Raw genomic sequence first — 15,974 nt, 5'->3', positions numbered from 1 at the left:
AACGTCAACGACAATTGTCTACGAGGCCGGATAAGGCAGTCGTCAGAGTGTCAAGTGCCGAACTCTAAAAGGAGGTCTAGACATAGCATTTATTGTGTAGGATCCCTTCATTCCATGTTTGCATGACATACTAATGTAACCTCATATGACGAAGATCAATCGTCTATAACCTTTCCGTGGTTCAAGCTCGGTGTATAATTCGGTCTCCGTAGGAGACAGACATTCTCTGAATGTGAATCATCGAAATCATGCTTTGTAACTAACATAGGACAAATATTAATATTTTATTATCTGTCTGCCGACGCAGTGGCTAAGTTCCGCGAGTTTTGGCGGGCGAGCAAATATAGCGTCCATTCAACAATTAAAATTCGCAGGCCCAGCCTTGGTGGCATCTAGATTACAATGTGTCATTTTGTATCATTTAATTCGCATTAGCGGACCCATTGATTTGCTGCGCGTATGGAACATAGACAGCAGATAATATGTCACGAAGTGTGGCGGCAAGTAGCCTTTTCGTAGCGGGATCCGTCTCATGCGTGATTCTGCTGGGGTGAAACCCCGGCACTAGACGGACCTCACGTTGCATGAATCGCACTATTCGCGATCTTTTCTGCATTGCCTCCGCCATGGAAGAGCAAAAGACCTGAGCAACTGGATGTTCCACGCTACTGAGAACGGCGTGCTTCTTTACCGAACAAGGATTAGTTGCACACTGTAGAACAACCACGGTAGAAGGCTGTAGAGCCTCCAGGTATTGCGCAGTCAAGTCGTACGCGTCCTTTATCGCCTGCCGCAATTCACTCAATTGTCCAGTCCGGGCTTTCATCCGGGCCCAGTCATCGCTGATCATTGGGCATATATCGAAGACGGGAACGTCATGTTCGATATCTAGGCCGATTTCTTCGAGGATATTTCGAGTCCATGTTAAGGCGGAGTCTGGTGTAAATATGTCCTGAAAGTCTTTATCGTGATTCTTGTATGGATTTTGCAGTAGGACCACAGGCATATGGCGATATCCGGCTGCTAATCGAACGTTATTCTTGTAGCAGTTTGTGTCCAGTCGGTAACGTTCCTGAAGCGCTTTAGCGCCCAAGAACATAGGATCATCGTCACCAAGCTGAAGCCACTGATGTGTGGTCACTGGTGGGGTCTTTGCCAATGTCACACCTGTGATATTGTACGAATCCATGATGTTGGTCTTGCACATCGGTTGGAGCTATTCGAGTGATGTAGCTTTATTAGCCTTAAGTATTATTCTGTAAGGCAAGGAGAAAATGCCGACTAATAAGGATAATGTACTATGTCTGTAGGAATCTATGTTGCCCGAAGTTTGGGAATTTAGACTGACCCTTGGCTCGCTGACCAGAGGCCTGCTGGTATCGCTGGTTCTGGCTAGCCATGGTTCGAACTAAGTTTCAGCCTGTCGAAATGCCCATTGCGAATCCATCTCACTGGGAGCTTCGGTAAATAAGCAAAAGTATAGACGTTACGCTCATGAAAGCCTTTTCGATTCATCGGATGTAATGGCATTACAGTGATACGTTTGCAGCCCGTGAATACACCGAAGGAAAGATGTACCTTCGCCTATGACTCAGCAAGTGAACGTAACTTGGTTAGGTAAATAGTGACACCTTCCCATTCGGGGAACCGAGGAATAAAATTGCATTTCAGATACTGTGTATTCCTCTGAAAGCACTTGACACCAATCGTGGACGGATTCTCCTCAGATATATTAAACTTCGGTATGGGCCTTGGTTTCCAATGGCGTTGCCTCATTCCTCTCAAGGACTATGTGCCCGCCACAACATGTCTCTAGTATGTTCAGCGGTCAACATTCTGGCCCCTTCCAGGACTAGGAAAGTTTCAATCAAACCGGCACGATAAAGGCGAAAGGAAGCATCGCGACACCGTCGCAAGAAGACTCAAGCTGTGGATCTTCTCATGCGTCTGAAAGTCCCACAACAGTCTTGCTATACGAAACCATTGTCAAATGACATGGAATGACGTCTCACTGACGCGGAAAATAGAGCATTCTTGCCACCAGTTTTAAAAACATGTATATTGTGATGTCATTCATCCCAACACTATCCTCTAAGTTGTCCAACTACTGTACTGACTCTGTGTTCATCAATCTCCTGCTAGGATGATGACTTATTATACTTGCACAGAAGATGGCAATGCCTTTTGGGCTGATGCAGATTTAATCGAACATTTACGAAAGCAGCACCACGCTAAATTTATCAGAAGGCCTGGTCGCCCAGGAATCATGGACGGCCATGGGCATATCTGGTATTGCTTCAAATATGAACGGTCTACAAGCGATCATAGGAGTTTCAACTCCGACGGAGCCATGCTGAACCATCTTAAGCATTGCCATCGAGATCTTACAGCTTCCGTCTGTGAGCATTAGCCCGAAGTGCTTCGGGTATCATTGTGCACAGTTGGCTTCACACAAAGGTTCGGATTGACTCACAGAATCCGTCGCTGGTTACAGTGGATGATGTTGACGCTGATGAAATTCATAGGCTGACCCTCTTGCCGTAATTAGGACCTCAGCTGTTGCCGGCTCATTTTGTCCAGAGGACAAAGGTGATAGCAGCGAGGTTTCGTATAGTGACCCGTCATGGCTGTTTCTTAGGCCCCGTTTTCAAAGTCGAAGTTGAAACCGTCTTCGGCAAAATACACGTAACCATATGTCTATTTAATTTATGGTGTGATTAATCATATAGCTATCATCTACTATTTACATATCTTCGGGCTAGTGCAAGGACCTATATCCAGATTTGTTGTCATACTTAGCTTGCGGTAGCAAAGGATTGCTTTTGTGTATCACTGCGCCACTTTTTTCCATTGGATTACCTAAGCCCGACTGCGTTTGAACATCTATCATTTTTGCACACCCATCAAATTTCATCACCCGTCCTTTTGTTAAGTCTACCGTCGTGGGTTTGTTCTATTCTGGTTTTCAGGCTATCAAAAAGATGCATCCCGACTTTAAAGGGACTTTCGCCATGTGTCTTACAGCCGATTGGTATTCAGTATGGAGACCTTCTACATTTCTTTTGCCAAAGACAATCTGGCACTGTTCGTGAAGGGCCTGAAGTTATGCAGGTACGATCCTACATTTACTTGAGAATCTTTCGATTAAGTCTTATATTACTACCAGTCCATATTCCTTATTTCTGCACACGCGTGCAGTACCTCTTACCTATATTATTAGGCGATACAAAGTCGTTTTCACCTGTACAATTCTCCTCTATATGGATGCTTTCCACGTGACTCCGCCCGCCTTTTCGTAGGTTGGTAAATTAGTTTTGAGTAATGGAACTCAATAATCAGGGCCCGTCCCAGCTCAGCGTTCCACAGAATATTGGCCAGCCGGAGGTCCTGGTGCAGGATTCCCAGTGAACGAATCTCCTTCTTAGACCTTGCAATCTTACATGTCCTCTTGTCATGCTCAATCTCAGGTATAGGTTCACCTCCCTAGGCCATGATGAGCATGTGGCAGATCTCGCCAGCTCCATGTATGTAGTATGTAATGATTCGCATCATCCAGTTCAGTGGGGCGATTGAAGGATTGGTAGCGCCACCAGGCTACCCGCCTCTGTCCTGGGTACAGTTACCCATCCAGCATTAAATCCGCACCGAACCCACGCGGAGACAAATTCGGCAGAAGAGGTTATGACGAAAGAGTCACTTTGGGCATCGTACGAATACTCTGGTGCCCTCATTTCAAGAGAATCGGATTTTGCCTTTGATGCGCAATAGGCTGGAAAGGAATGTAAACGCCTCTGAAAAGCCAGCCTTATCAGGTATGACGCGGCAGTTGGTCTAGGTCAGCGAGAGGTAATTGCGAGGAGTTCATAGACTCATCCCAGCTCATCTTAGACGTGACTTTGGTGCTTGATGGACAATGCCGTGGGAATGAGGTGAGAGCGGACCCTTTGCGCCATGATATGATGGAATAAATGGCCACAGACTTAGGAAGATCACGATACAGGACCTTTTCAACTTTCCTAGAGCCCCCAAACCACTTTTTCGCATCCTCAACATTCATCTGTATTAGGAAAGTGTTTAATGAACTGGGAGCTCCGCTCTTGCATGGTACGCAGAACGGGGGAGTGAGTCTGGAGTGAGTAGGCTGCTAAATGCCGCTCGCGCGATAATTTGAATGTTGATAGACTCTGACGTGTCAATGGATTGTCCCAATGATATGAGAATGACACCACTTTAGGTAGCAGCAGTCAAGTCGTGCATACGTGCATTGCATCTTATGGTACATTATGGTGCAGACCCCAGCTTCTGAGGAACGTACCGCTACGCAAGGCGATTGACTACGCTTTTCTTTGCTGCGACAAAGCCGCGAAGCCCACAAAGCCGCAGGAAAGACAACACGGGCCATTATTCGGACGCTTATCAGCCATGGTGCTTAGACCAATGCCACGAACTACGAACATAAGACTCCCTTATTAGTCGCCGTCGCTGAGAAACCCGTCAATGAGCTCAGACACCCCTTGACATCGGGGCCAACGTCATGGGAGAGACGCCGAGGGCAATACCGTACTTCACTTGGCTGCGGCGTCACCGAGCGGCGGTCCTGGTATGCTGACCTGGCTTAACGGGGAAGGGGATGACGTTGAACGCGGTTGGCAGAACAGCGAAAGAAATCACCGATCTTCAGCGTCATCCGGCAAGGGGGTAACATCGGCGGGATCGAGTAACGGGACGGAGTAGGATCCGCCCAGACTCTTCTATCGCTGGGTGCGAATTTCAACACCCAGAACGTGGCAGTGTTCACACCGCTTTCTCTTTCCGCACAAAGGGGATATGTCAGGCCGGCTAGTTACACTGGTACTCAACCCTGGAGCTTCTTTGTGAACCTGCGGGATAGCCAGGGGCGAGCACCTCTGCACCATGTTGTCCAGAAATGTAACTGGATATGAGGCGAGGGAACCGTGCTCGCTGCTCATTGCGAACGGGGCGGATATCCACAGCCAAGACCATCTGGGCCACACGGTTTTGGACAGACTGATTGATTGGACGAGAATCGTGGGAAACCGTTGGAGAGTTGTTGAGGGCTGGGCCGGACAGATACGCCCTGACGCACGATGGTAAAATCCCATTGGAAATCGCCCCTCCGGGCCTCTGGGCGGAGACGGTGCGGCTCTTCGCCTGTTATTATGCATACCAATCTGACTACTCAGCTCTACTAGTTCAAGCCAATGTTAGCTCTGTCCAAAAAGCCTCAATCCGCCCACCTCTGATGGCCTTCTCCTCATACCGTAGATACTGGGCTGAGGCATGCAGGACAACATCTGACCCAGTTCCCCTGAATCTATCAGAACTCTTCGTCGAGTGAATTTTCATGACACGGTACATATCAGTGTGACTTTCGATAAATGTGCTGTATAAAAGATCATCTACAGGCTCAAGTACAAGGTAATACTCTAAGTTTGATTTGAACGGCTAGGATTGGTTGCGATTGAGCTGGTTAGATGTTCACTCATCTCCTATTCAGGTATATAGTTATATGAACTCTACTAGGTAGAGGAGGCCGGCTAATTGAGGATGAACGCCAGGGTCACTGCAACAGAAACGCGTGAAATCGACCAGGTACTCCGTACCACAGCAAGGTCAGCGTTGGTTGGCATCCCGAACCTGTGTGTCGTCCGCCGTTTGATCGTATAAAGCGGTTGCCGGCGTGCAAATCGTCGGCCGTGGTCTTCCAACGCAACCAGTGACGTATATAACTATTGTGCATCCCCTTCGGTCGGTCGCAGGTAGCGGCAGAATTTCCCGCTGTTTATCCTCACAGTCAGTCCACGGAAGCAGCCGTATGGGACATCGTTTCCCGATAGGAGCGGAAATTTTGCCTGTCGTGGAGCGAGACGGTGTTTGGGCTCGGAGTGGCCTCCAAAGGAGATCGTGGCAATGTTGGATGAACCCGGGGAAAGTCGTCGGTCGGTTGCGTTCCCTCTATTGTCCCTCTCGTTCTTCTGCCTGCTTCTCCCGTTCCTCTGCCTGCCGTCTCAGCTCGGCTTCCTTGAGGAAAAGCGCTTTGTAGTCTGGAGAGCTACTTCCATTCATCGCTACCGCAAAATAAGGGATGGAAAAGATGGAAAACTCCAGGGCAGTGTTGGTGATCAGACTGTCCCTTCTCATGGTCAGCTGAGCGGCCCTTCGGTGGAAGTATTAATCCGTCACCCGCGAACCGCCCTCTGGGTACGCAGCCCTGGGCCTCTGCTCTAAGGCCTGAAACTACACTTTGCGGGGGGACGTTACTATACTAGCATTCTGAGCCCTTTTGTATGAGAAAACCTATTCTAGTGAGCGCGTTTCGCACGTATATACACTTGTCCGAAGACGACACATTGACTATCAAGTTGAGATTCCTAGACTAAGTATATTTGAGCTTGACGAGTACTCATTTTCTTTTCGCTATTCAATCCTGCAACTCCTCGTCGGAAAAATATTTCTTTGGGGCATCAGGATTCACAAGATGACCTCTGCAATAGTTCGTAGAATCCTTGCCTGGCTCCTTCCTTACAGGCTTGCATTTCACATTCGTCCCTTGACGCTCGGCGCACTGGACGAACTCCATCTCTTTTCTGCACCCACAGGTATACTGTATGTAAAACGAAGTGCACATTGTGAAACCTGAGAGACGTTAGGCATAAGAGTTACATTAATCACAAAATGCCGTTTACCGTGATTCGTAGGTTTCCAACGAAAGACGAATTAGAAAGTCCCTTAGCAGACGGTGGAGAGAAATCAGATGGGCTTGGTGTATTTTGGGCGCTCTGGGGTGTACCGGAAGAAAAGGGTCAACTGGGAGGAAGCAATAGAGAATGAGCAGATTGAGCTTTACTACGTTCTATTTGTGAGCCTGCAGGCGCCTATTTATATACATGAGCAGGGCTGCTGTCAGATTGCTGTTTTGCTGCTGACATGAGTTGAGCGCTTAGGCTGCCCACTATCCAATAAAGACCAGTAATTTGTCAGTAGGACGCATAATGGTCACATCACATCACATGGATCACACTTCACTAGATTTAACCTATCATTGAGGCTAGAGGATGCACATGTACCTATCTTGGAAAAGATCATCGGCGCTGTCGCTTTCACCTATGTGACTCAAGAACTGTTTCGACCTCCGCGGTTAAGTCTTTGCATTTTCTTGCGTCTCTTGATTCTCTTGATGTCCTCCTGATATTGCCACCTAATTAAAAAAAGATCTTCTCCTTTGCCTTTGTCCAGATGAGTCAGATATCCTCACCTCCTCGCATACTTTCGATGGAGGTATCGAGCAGGGATGACAGCGAGTACAGAATATTAGTTCAAAATCGGGTCAGATATTTGATCATCAGCGCCGGTACATTCGAACGGTCAACACTTTCCATGCCCCTCAGCTCATTGCCTGAATTTCCTAAAGATTATACCTGGAATGTTGCATACGTCAGTCGAGATACATCGAGCGGTGAGGTCGCAATGAATCTACAGCACAGAAACTTCATTGGCATAACAGAGCTTTGGCATCCTGTGCTAGTTGACTGTCTCGATTTAAAAAGGATCAAACAGCTCACCGCTACCACTTACGAAGCAACTTACTCCTGTAACGTGTCGTTGGCTACTACGAGATCGCCAGTTGTCATTGCGAAGGTTGCCCGATTTGAGTGGGAAATACCTCGTTTATTGCTGGAGACTCTCATGTATAGTAAATTGGAAAACACAGGTCTTGCCCCAAGATTCATTGGCCATGTCCACGAGCATGGCCGTGTAATCGGCTTTATGCTAGAAAAGCTCCAAGGGCGTGAAGCAAAAATCCAGGATCTTTCGTCTTGTCAAGCTGCCCTCCAGCGCCTACATGACATTGGCATCCTCCATGGGGATGTCAACAGATACAACTTCATTGTTCAAGATGGGACGGTGCGACTGATTGATTTTGAGAAAAGCCAATTTTGTAATGGCGATACTGCAGCTATGCAAGCCGAGATGGATAGTCTATGTGATCAGTTAGTGGAGGACACCGGACGCGGTGCAGGTTTCGCTCGGTGAAATTGGCCTGACTGGGAAAGCCGTAAGTTCCTCTCGGGCTGATTCCAGGACCATGTTAACCAACTAGTTAGGCAATCCTCTGTTACGCCGATCGCCCTTGCTTATAGGTCAGAGAATGATCGCGATTATGCTAATTGATTTGTACTCGCCTTGTAGTATAATAGTTATTGCAATAAAGAATCCCCACCTTTCCCCAATTTATAAGGAGTCAGCACTAGTCGAGTGCTAGTAGGCAATATACCAGTCCGTTGGAAGGAGCGTGTATGTTGATTCCGCGTGCTATTTGCTGTCAAAAGACATAATAACATCCCTTTTTCTGAACCAACCTCCACGCCTGACGAATTCCGAGACGTTAGCGACATCGACCCCTTGATTACTCAACATCCATAGGTTTTGGGCTTCTCGACATTCCCAGAAGTGTTCCATGAATTCTTCATAAGAGTACACTTTGTCTCGTAGAGCACAAGCATTAGACTGAACCCTTGATGACCTCAGAGCCTTTTCCAAAGCAATTTGGCAACCACTACAGCATATCCCATTCTGTACATCACCGCTTTTAATATCGAGATACGGTAGGGCGGTAGTCACCATATAACGTAGTAACGCCTTTTCCTTTGATTGTGCCACTCGCGCCCTCTCATTTGCTTCACGTAAGGACAATCTGCTAATAAATTCTGCCGGCATGATTTGGGTTCTTTTCTTTCGCACAATCTCGTCCATTGAATATATGCCAGGCAATGACCTTATCGTAGGCACCAAGCTGTATAGGCCACGCGGGCTCGAGTTGAAGCGGTTTTTCACGACAGATGATGGTAAGAGGGAGGGAAGAGAATCTTCCCGAATGCAAGAGAAACAACATCTCGTGAACGACAGAAGAAATATGAAGCCACCAAAGGAGCCGCAGAAATGGCAGTCCCTCGTACAGAGTACTTTGAACAGGTCAGAAAGTGTGAACCAAGACGCAATTTTGGTTTTTAGTATAACACACAGAGCCTCAAAGGCATGGGTAATTGTCACTTCGTAGCCACGGGTCGTTCTAACGATTTGGTGCGCACGGCGATTGACATGACGCAAGTTGAGCAAAGATTGAATATCAAGGAGGAAGCATATCTCATAGACAATTTCAAGGGGCAGAATCTGAAGATGTCCAAGTCCTGAGGACGTAGCATTGATAGATCGAAGCAGCGAGCTGCGTACTTGGTCGTGGTCACGGGAATTTGTTCTGGCAACCGCTAGATCGAAGTCATGCCGATGATATGAACAGACGCGGAGAATCTCCATTCCAGGTGCTCTTTCGAACTCGCAAGGTGATGCGGCTACTTTTCCTGATTCCATAGCTGGGCATAAGTCACCGTTTGATATCTGACGCTGCTGAACTTCGAGACACGGTCGGTATTCCGTTTGTTCCGTCGCTTTTTTAGGAAGAGAGCCTTAAATTGGGGTGAAATAGTACCGGGATGCGTTCGTTTTGTTTCCAAAGAGTGGGATAATATTTAAATTCCGTCGAGTAGGAGATAGGGCAGAAGGGAGATGATGATTTGACTCTGTAATTCACAAGGAAGGGGCGCACTGGTCAAGAAATCACGTGATCCTTACTGCCTGGGGCATCAAAGGGCCTTGGCAAATGCCCAACTGGAGCCAAGCCTTCGATTTATGCAAACATCAGAGATGATAGGTATTATTGACCACCCCTACTGCTCACAAACGGTGGGGCAGTTCCCGCATAGTCATCGCCTGTGATAGGCTGGGACGGCGAATGAATAATACCGATACCGACCCCGCTTTTGGAAAACGCCCACACCGCTTAGTGGAGCAATTGGGCACGTTGTTCAACTCTCAACAAGTGTCAATCTCAATATTGGATAACTTGTGCTGTCGAGTTACCCATGTTTGGCATAAGATATTTTCAGAGCATTGTATTCCATAGGCGAGGGTTTTTATCGGCAAAGGTCAGCCCCTCGTGCAAACAACGACACAGCTATTTCACCATCAAGCAAACATTGTCACCATGTCAGCGATATCTCATGGCAGATCAAATTACGCCCCCTTGGGAGTTTTGCTAGCTCTCCCCTAAAACCGCCGATTGATGGGAAAACCGCGTCTAATATACGCTCAATCCTTGACTGATTTGAAAGCCATTACTGAGGATCCCCCCGACTCCTTGGCTAGTTTACCCTCTTAGACAGGAGAAGTACGAGAACGTACTGCAGGTCTTGAGGTCTGATCCGGGCCTATTAAATAAATTCACCTCGTATCCCACGGCCATAACTTATCCGCCTTCTCAACCGTCATATTCTCATCCCCCCTCTCCTCCGCCTCTCTAGCCGTCTCCATCCACTGCTCATACGCAGTCGATGGGCCTCCCGCGCAGCCTCCCATGCCTCATTCGGAACCCACCTATTAGAATTCGTATCCAAGGACTTCATAAGCCAGACTTTTAACTTCTGCACCGTCTCGAAGTCCTCATAGTCCCTGGAATGCCGAGCCAGCTTTTCCTCTGTCGGTATATACAGACACGAGCCCTGTAATCCGAGCTCTTACTAACTATTAACCCGAAAGCTTAATCAGCTCCTGCCGAACAGCCGCAGCACTATCTCTCCATAAGGTATGTGCGTAATAGAAAAGTCGGAATAAAGTCGGGTCTTAGAGTCTAGCGGGTCAGAGCTTTGGGACGAGGCCTTTCATGCATACGTTATATGTTTAGTGGTAGATTGAGGCGTCTTTACTTTCTTTCGCTCGTTATATTTCAGGTTTCTCGTCTTCTAGTGTGCCCTCGTCTTCTGAGTCAGGGGGAGCTGTAAAGTCTGGCGTCTCGTTTTCGTATATGAATGCCGGCTCGATACTTGCCGTTTACTAATCTATAAGACCGGTGATGACCGTTGGGTCATCTGCCGAGACGTAGATATTACTCTTATAAAAGTCGGGGTGCAGGAGAGTAGGGCTAGCTGTGTCTTGGATACGTTTATCATATAATAACCTTTCGAGAACATCTTTGCTCGTTTGAAGTAATTGTTAATGTTTATGAACCTGTCCTCGGTAGGAGAGAACACCTTCGTTAACGGACTTCTCTCGTGGAATTCGAGCACGTCCAGTGTCTATTAAGCCAGAGCTAATATTTCTGAGTTCGTTCCCTAAATTCCAATGTTTTCCATTAGTCAGTCATCCTCGAAGCACATATAGCAGTGTATTTGAAGGAAAAGAATACAAGGAAAAAAGAAGGTAAAAGATAGGAATGTGGTACATGGGACGCGTTAGGGGCGTAGAAAAAGAATTCACACTTACATAGACTGTAACTCAGACTAAAGTCATAGTTTGATTCAAAATGAGAATAATCCCTTAGTATACTGGGTTCTATCGCTAGATCAACGTGGAGCGGCTTCCCGGCCTATGCACTTCCAAGAAATGGCCACTATTCTGCGGCCACTTATCTAGATATCCAGCTTACTAAGTAATGACTAAGCGAGGTCGAACCCCGGTGCAGGTGCCACGGCTAGGCTACGGCGAGCTAAAGCTACCAACGATGCACTGAGATATCCGTGTGCCAGAGGGACTATTCGACCATCAAGCAACATTGTTGCCATGTCAGCGATATCTCCCTGGACAAAAGAGACAATTGCACCGTTTTGCCCAGAACGCGCACAGAGCCAGAAGATGTTTATACCGCTCTGCGCAGCAGAAAGGGCTGGCCATGGCTCGGCACCAGATCCAACAACTCGAACAAGACCTGGATGGTCAAGCCGAGCCCTCGCCTACGATGGCCGGTGGTGCCCGGACGATATTGGCGCTGGCGCAAAGATATCCCATTTGCATTCGGATACCCTCGACCCTCGCTCCGGTGATGCGTTTCTTACCAGACAGGATTAAACGGTTACTTAATCTCCTTGACCGCGCAGACTTGGCGAGAGTCTTCGTGGCCCTGGTTAGATACCGGTTATCTAAGGCTGGCGGAGAAGTGGCTTTGACCACCTGGGGAACTATGAAGCAGCCTGCGAAGGCTGAGGAGTCGGGCGAATTAGTTGACATAGAACAGACCGTGGGCTAAGACGACTGCATTCTGGGTGGTGAAAGCATGACACGCAAAAGCCGTCTCTTTATATCCGTTGCAGCGAGTATCCTCAATTCCCAACCACCGTTAGCTACTTCTCAAGTCATTCATTAGAAATTTATAAGTTTCGTATGTCACCACAGCCGCCCAAACGATTGCCGCCTGTGAGTTTCAAATGGGGTGACATTCGCTCCTGCTGCTACACAGATGTCCACTAGATCTATTACGGCGCATGACAATGAAATCGTCTCCACAGAGTCTGCCAGAATTGTCAACCAGCCTCCGTCCTCCACTCGTGCTGGATCAGGTCCGAACGGTGTTACCGTACTTATCCCCCCCGCAGCTCGAGTGCGCGCAGCTATGGATCGACGAAGCTCGGATCCTTCAAGATTTTTCATTCACGCTAGTCACGTTGGTTGAACGGATGTGGGGTTTGACCGACGAAGAGATGGTCTTTGCGCGACTCCGGATTTATGGGCCGTTTACGATGGACTGGATACAGCGTGCCATCCCGGACCTCCGTCCGGCACAGATGGTGATGGCCCAATGGATTGTGGAACACAACCAAATGATGATGGAGTGCCCCAAGCCGGTTGTCTCTGGATCGCACTGCATGCTGCAACGGCTTATCACGCCAGATATCATCGCAAGGCTCTTAGATCTCTCCGCCTCGCAGCAGAGGCGCGTCAGTCGACGGCTTCAGTCTATGGAAAACGTTTGGGACCCGACTGGGCGATATCCTTACTCTACAGCCGACCGACTGTGGAGTGCGGCGATGCGGATGGAGCGACGATGGTGGCGGTCCCTCTGGCCGGGGCGATCGCACGAAAGGCCAGTCACTCTCAGCCAGGTCATGGGCATTTTCCCCCTTCTCGAACCGGATGCCGTGGACCAGGTCGCGCAGTTTCTCAAGCGGCGGGCATGGCGTGTAGGAAGGACGTCTGCTACATTGGAGGACGTAATGTTGTTTCTAAAGCGAGAAAAGCGCGTCTCAGATGCGGACATACATTATGCGCGCAGGCGCTTGGGGCTGACGCAGGAACACACTAAAGATTGCACGCCCATTGGCGGGAAGTGAAAGTAGTATGGAAACTAATCTCTTCTTCTTCGTCTATTCTCTTAAACCAAGAATATGTTCTGTAACATGCCAGGTCAGGCTGGATATTCCTCGACAGAACCTTCCCCCGTAATCCTGAGTACACATCATACCCACCGGGACGAAGGCATCCCCATGCGCGGCATGTTCCATTGCTTCTTCCACTCATACTCCGCCACTGCCTCCCGCTCCTGTGCTTGCCGTAGCGCGTCACGTAGCTTCTGGGCTGCTTCCCAAACGCGAGGGTGGCCGGCCAGGTTCACCTCGGGCTCGAATAGCTGAAGTAGGGACAGCTCCTGCGATACATCAATTGCCACTGCGTTCATATTCTGGGAAATATGCAGGCAGTGCTCGTAGAACTGATTCTCGCGCTTCTGCAGCTCCCACTATTGTCGCTTGTCTTTCAGAGTTTCGGGAACAGACCGTCGCCGAGCGAATTTGACTGCTTGGAGGCGGGCGCGCGTGGTGTCTAGCGCCATTGTAGACCCACGGGCCAAGGCAATCCGGTGGTCGAGTGGGTTGATGTCCGGAAGATCAAAGCCCGCTGGCGGGCACACGGGCGGTGCTCGAGTTACTAATCCCAGTTTGAGGGAATCGGGCGAGCGACCGTAGATGCTTGCATCGTCTTCACTGCCAAGCATAGAGGGGTAGGATGACATTTCTTTCGCTTGCAGATCTCGCAAAGCGCACAGTGTTGTTGTCCATGACAAGCGTAAGGGCTTTCAAAGTGGCCAGCTGTGAATGTCTCAGGTATATCAGGCCTCATGACTGCAAAGGCCGCGTACTTATAATCTGTCCCCAGCCTCTGTGGCTAAATCTCATATTGGTCCCGGAGCACCCTTACACCCGCCGATGTCCTGATACTGATCTGCAGCACTTTTCGCCCATCGAGAGCCTCATCTTCCAGTTACATATCCACTCTGTGGATCCCAGGATAACGTGCTGCGAGCTAGGACCCCTTGCGGTCGCGAATCCATACGACCCTTCGTTTAATTTTGTCTATGAAGGAAGGTACGCACTGTAGGCAAGTCATCTTTTTGAGGCATGTTAGCTTTTGTACTTGGTCTTCACCTAGCTCGGAAGCGTGCCGGGTGCAGCCAGTGCCACCATTGCCATGTCTGGGTCAGCACATATGATTCTGCAACATCTGCCGGTCCCGACTACTCGTAAAAAGCCAGGTACAGTATTAAGTTATGTATCTACTGATCTGTCTTATTGTTTTTATTAACTGATACTGCTTCTCATTCGTCGATTATTGAAGGGAAGAATAAGACCCACTAGTTATATATATATATATATATATTATTATATAGAATGTCAGCAGTGTATAATCCCGGAAGATCTCCTCAAAGACCATGAAACTAATTTTATATAATTAAGAATCTCTTTTCGTGGTCACTCTATTAACATCTTATATTATTAATGTCGGACCGGCCCAGGGGCGCTAGTCCTAAAAGAGAAAGCGGTCGAGCGGGACTACGCCGGTCAAGGGTAAAGGAGGTGTGGATCAGGAAGTAAGTAGATTTGATAAGTAATATAGCACTAAGTCTAAAAAGGGAATGATACTAGCCAAATTAGGAAGCTAGATATCAATCTAATAAAAGTAAATACAATTGACAAAGTTGTCAAAGGGAAGCAAACTTCCTAAATGGGAAATAAGTGGATCCTTTAGATAGGAAGTGAATAAATTCAATTTGCTTGCTTCTCCTGATCCAGCTAGGGGTAGAAAGACGTTATTTATCGTTTTCGGTTGATGATTCTAGATCAGAATCATAGATCATCAGTTTGATCATTAAACAAAGAAAGTGGAGTAAGCAGGTGGGGTAGATGACAGTGAATAAAGAAATATGAATAAAATGATCAGAATGATATCAGTAATACGAGATTTCACATGAAAAAATCCTTGTAAAAATGATCCATAATGATTCATCTATTTCGTATCTATCTGAGCTGGGATTGGAGTGGTTAACGGCCAGGGTAGGGTAGGTTAATGGGAAAATCTATACTTTCCGTCAGGTTAACGGTTAGGTATAACCACTCTAGCTGGGATTTCCATGTAATTTATATGGGAACTTCAGCTAGGTTGGACATTTTCAAGAAAGATTCTTTCTGATATTTTGATTAGTAATTTGATAAGTCAGAGATCTCAGTTTTCCAGCCAACCAGCTATTGCAGAGGATTTCCATTTGCAGTTAATAATATATCAAGTATGAATCGCAGACAAGACTCAACCATAGTATCTAAGAATAGTTGTAGAATCTACAGGGAATTAATTTAAGCGCCCTATGGGGTCCACAGTCTATCAGCGAACACATAGGCTAAATGAATAGCCACAGAATCTTTTTGTAACAGTAACGTGAGATATTATAATTAGATAATTCTAAAACTCAAATTTAATTTTCCTGAAGTTGCGTGACCATTTTCCTAATAAATAAATCGGCGGGGTCAATCTATACTTCCTAAGAAAGTACTAAGCGAGGGCGCTGTTAAAGTCGTAGACACTAACCAGGCCAGTCAGCTGATCCTGATCGGGCCGGTTCTGATCGGTAGGGCGAGAGTGCTGGAGTCATCAATAATAAAAATTACTTTACTAAGTATATCTGCTAAGATTATTTAAAAACCTCCTGTCAGCTTAGCTCTGACATACTCAGTTCATGAAGATTGATAAGACGGATAAGTAGATATATAATTTGATACGCTAAGAAAAGTACAGGCCCTCAGTTCCAAGCAGGTGGTTCACTATAGTATATTTACTAAGTGCTTGGCAGTGGGTCCGGA

General features: G+C 47.5%; 12 protein-coding genes across 12 annotated transcripts; 6 read left to right on the top strand and 6 right to left on the bottom strand.

Annotated features, from left to right (window-relative positions):
* Positions 1 to 421: 421 nt before the first annotated feature.
* An08g11380 (hypothetical protein) lies at positions 422 to 1,189 on the bottom strand (the record flags this gene model as incomplete). Its single annotated transcript, XM_001393202.3, has 1 exon — positions 422 to 1,189. The coding sequence occupies one exon, from the start codon at positions 1,187 to 1,189 to the stop codon at positions 422 to 424; it is 768 nt and encodes a 255-aa protein (XP_001393239.3).
* A 572-nt stretch (positions 1,190 to 1,761) lies between these two features.
* An08g11370 (hypothetical protein) lies at positions 1,762 to 2,721 on the top strand (the record flags this gene model as incomplete). Its single annotated transcript, XM_059749434.1, has 5 exons — positions 1,762 to 1,815; positions 1,894 to 1,964; positions 2,143 to 2,289; positions 2,369 to 2,457; positions 2,549 to 2,721. The coding sequence occupies 5 exons, from the start codon at positions 1,762 to 1,764 to the stop codon at positions 2,719 to 2,721; spliced, it is 534 nt and encodes a 177-aa protein (XP_059604217.1).
* A 319-nt stretch (positions 2,722 to 3,040) lies between these two features.
* Positions 3,041 to 3,768, top strand: An08g11360 (uncharacterized protein; the record flags this gene model as incomplete). Its single annotated transcript, XM_059749433.1, has 4 exons — positions 3,041 to 3,111; positions 3,221 to 3,295; positions 3,474 to 3,524; positions 3,585 to 3,768. The coding sequence occupies 4 exons, from the start codon at positions 3,041 to 3,043 to the stop codon at positions 3,766 to 3,768; spliced, it is 381 nt and encodes a 126-aa protein (XP_059604216.1).
* Positions 3,769 to 3,808: 40 nt separating this feature from the next.
* An08g11350 (uncharacterized protein) lies at positions 3,809 to 6,372 on the bottom strand (the record flags this gene model as incomplete). Its single annotated transcript, XM_059749432.1, has 10 exons — positions 3,809 to 4,141; positions 4,316 to 4,428; positions 4,492 to 4,605; positions 4,672 to 4,806; positions 4,881 to 5,172; positions 5,259 to 5,329; positions 5,659 to 5,722; positions 5,814 to 6,021; positions 6,078 to 6,252; positions 6,354 to 6,372. The coding sequence occupies 10 exons, from the start codon at positions 6,370 to 6,372 to the stop codon at positions 3,809 to 3,811; spliced, it is 1,524 nt and encodes a 507-aa protein (XP_059604215.1).
* Positions 6,373 to 6,485: 113 nt separating this feature from the next.
* On the bottom strand, positions 6,486 to 6,950 carry An08g11340 (uncharacterized protein; the record flags this gene model as incomplete). Its single annotated transcript, XM_059749431.1, has 3 exons — positions 6,486 to 6,657; positions 6,708 to 6,874; positions 6,909 to 6,950. 3 exons carry the CDS (start codon positions 6,948 to 6,950, stop codon positions 6,486 to 6,488), a joined length of 381 nt encoding a protein of 126 aa, XP_059604214.1.
* A 307-nt stretch (positions 6,951 to 7,257) lies between these two features.
* An08g11330 (uncharacterized protein) lies at positions 7,258 to 8,055 on the top strand (the record flags this gene model as incomplete). Its single annotated transcript, XM_001393197.3, has 1 exon — positions 7,258 to 8,055. One exon carries the CDS (start codon positions 7,258 to 7,260, stop codon positions 8,053 to 8,055), a length of 798 nt encoding a protein of 265 aa, XP_001393234.3.
* Positions 8,056 to 8,269: 214 nt separating this feature from the next.
* On the bottom strand, positions 8,270 to 8,739 carry An08g11320 (hypothetical protein; the record flags this gene model as incomplete). Its single annotated transcript, XM_059749430.1, has 2 exons — positions 8,270 to 8,334; positions 8,382 to 8,739. 2 exons carry the CDS (start codon positions 8,737 to 8,739, stop codon positions 8,270 to 8,272), a joined length of 423 nt encoding a protein of 140 aa, XP_059604213.1.
* Positions 8,740 to 8,852: 113 nt separating this feature from the next.
* An08g11310 (uncharacterized protein) lies at positions 8,853 to 11,627 on the bottom strand (the record flags this gene model as incomplete). Its single annotated transcript, XM_059749428.1, has 9 exons — positions 8,853 to 8,888; positions 9,040 to 9,423; positions 9,509 to 9,624; positions 9,742 to 9,836; positions 10,063 to 10,173; positions 10,304 to 10,436; positions 10,608 to 10,626; positions 11,083 to 11,173; positions 11,527 to 11,627. 9 exons carry the CDS (start codon positions 11,625 to 11,627, stop codon positions 8,853 to 8,855), a joined length of 1,086 nt encoding a protein of 361 aa, XP_059604212.1.
* A 116-nt stretch (positions 11,628 to 11,743) lies between these two features.
* An08g11300 (hypothetical protein) lies at positions 11,744 to 13,178 on the top strand (the record flags this gene model as incomplete). The annotated part of the gene is made up of 2 exons (XM_059749427.1): positions 11,744 to 12,088; positions 12,357 to 13,178. 2 exons carry the CDS (start codon positions 11,744 to 11,746, stop codon positions 13,176 to 13,178), a joined length of 1,167 nt encoding a protein of 388 aa, XP_059604211.1.
* A 125-nt stretch (positions 13,179 to 13,303) lies between these two features.
* An08g11290 (hypothetical protein) lies at positions 13,304 to 14,096 on the bottom strand (the record flags this gene model as incomplete). Its single annotated transcript, XM_059749426.1, has 3 exons — positions 13,304 to 13,512; positions 13,687 to 13,826; positions 14,041 to 14,096. The coding sequence occupies 3 exons, from the start codon at positions 14,094 to 14,096 to the stop codon at positions 13,304 to 13,306; spliced, it is 405 nt and encodes a 134-aa protein (XP_059604210.1).
* A 522-nt stretch (positions 14,097 to 14,618) lies between these two features.
* On the top strand, positions 14,619 to 14,844 carry An08g11280 (uncharacterized protein; the record flags this gene model as incomplete). Its single annotated transcript, XM_059749425.1, has 2 exons — positions 14,619 to 14,710; positions 14,775 to 14,844. 2 exons carry the CDS (start codon positions 14,619 to 14,621, stop codon positions 14,842 to 14,844), a joined length of 162 nt encoding a protein of 53 aa, XP_059604209.1.
* Positions 14,845 to 15,107: 263 nt separating this feature from the next.
* An08g11270 (uncharacterized protein) lies at positions 15,108 to 15,518 on the top strand (the record flags this gene model as incomplete). The annotated part of the gene is made up of 3 exons (XM_059749424.1): positions 15,108 to 15,178; positions 15,322 to 15,403; positions 15,462 to 15,518. 3 exons carry the CDS (start codon positions 15,108 to 15,110, stop codon positions 15,516 to 15,518), a joined length of 210 nt encoding a protein of 69 aa, XP_059604208.1.
* Positions 15,519 to 15,974: the final 456 nt, after the last annotated feature.

The sequence above is a fragment of the Aspergillus niger genome (genome assembly GCF_000002855.4).
Source record: "Aspergillus niger supercontig An08".
Lineage (NCBI taxonomy): Eukaryota > Fungi > Ascomycota > Eurotiomycetes > Eurotiales > Aspergillaceae > Aspergillus > Aspergillus niger.
This window is presented reverse-complemented; position numbering and strand designations above follow the sequence as displayed.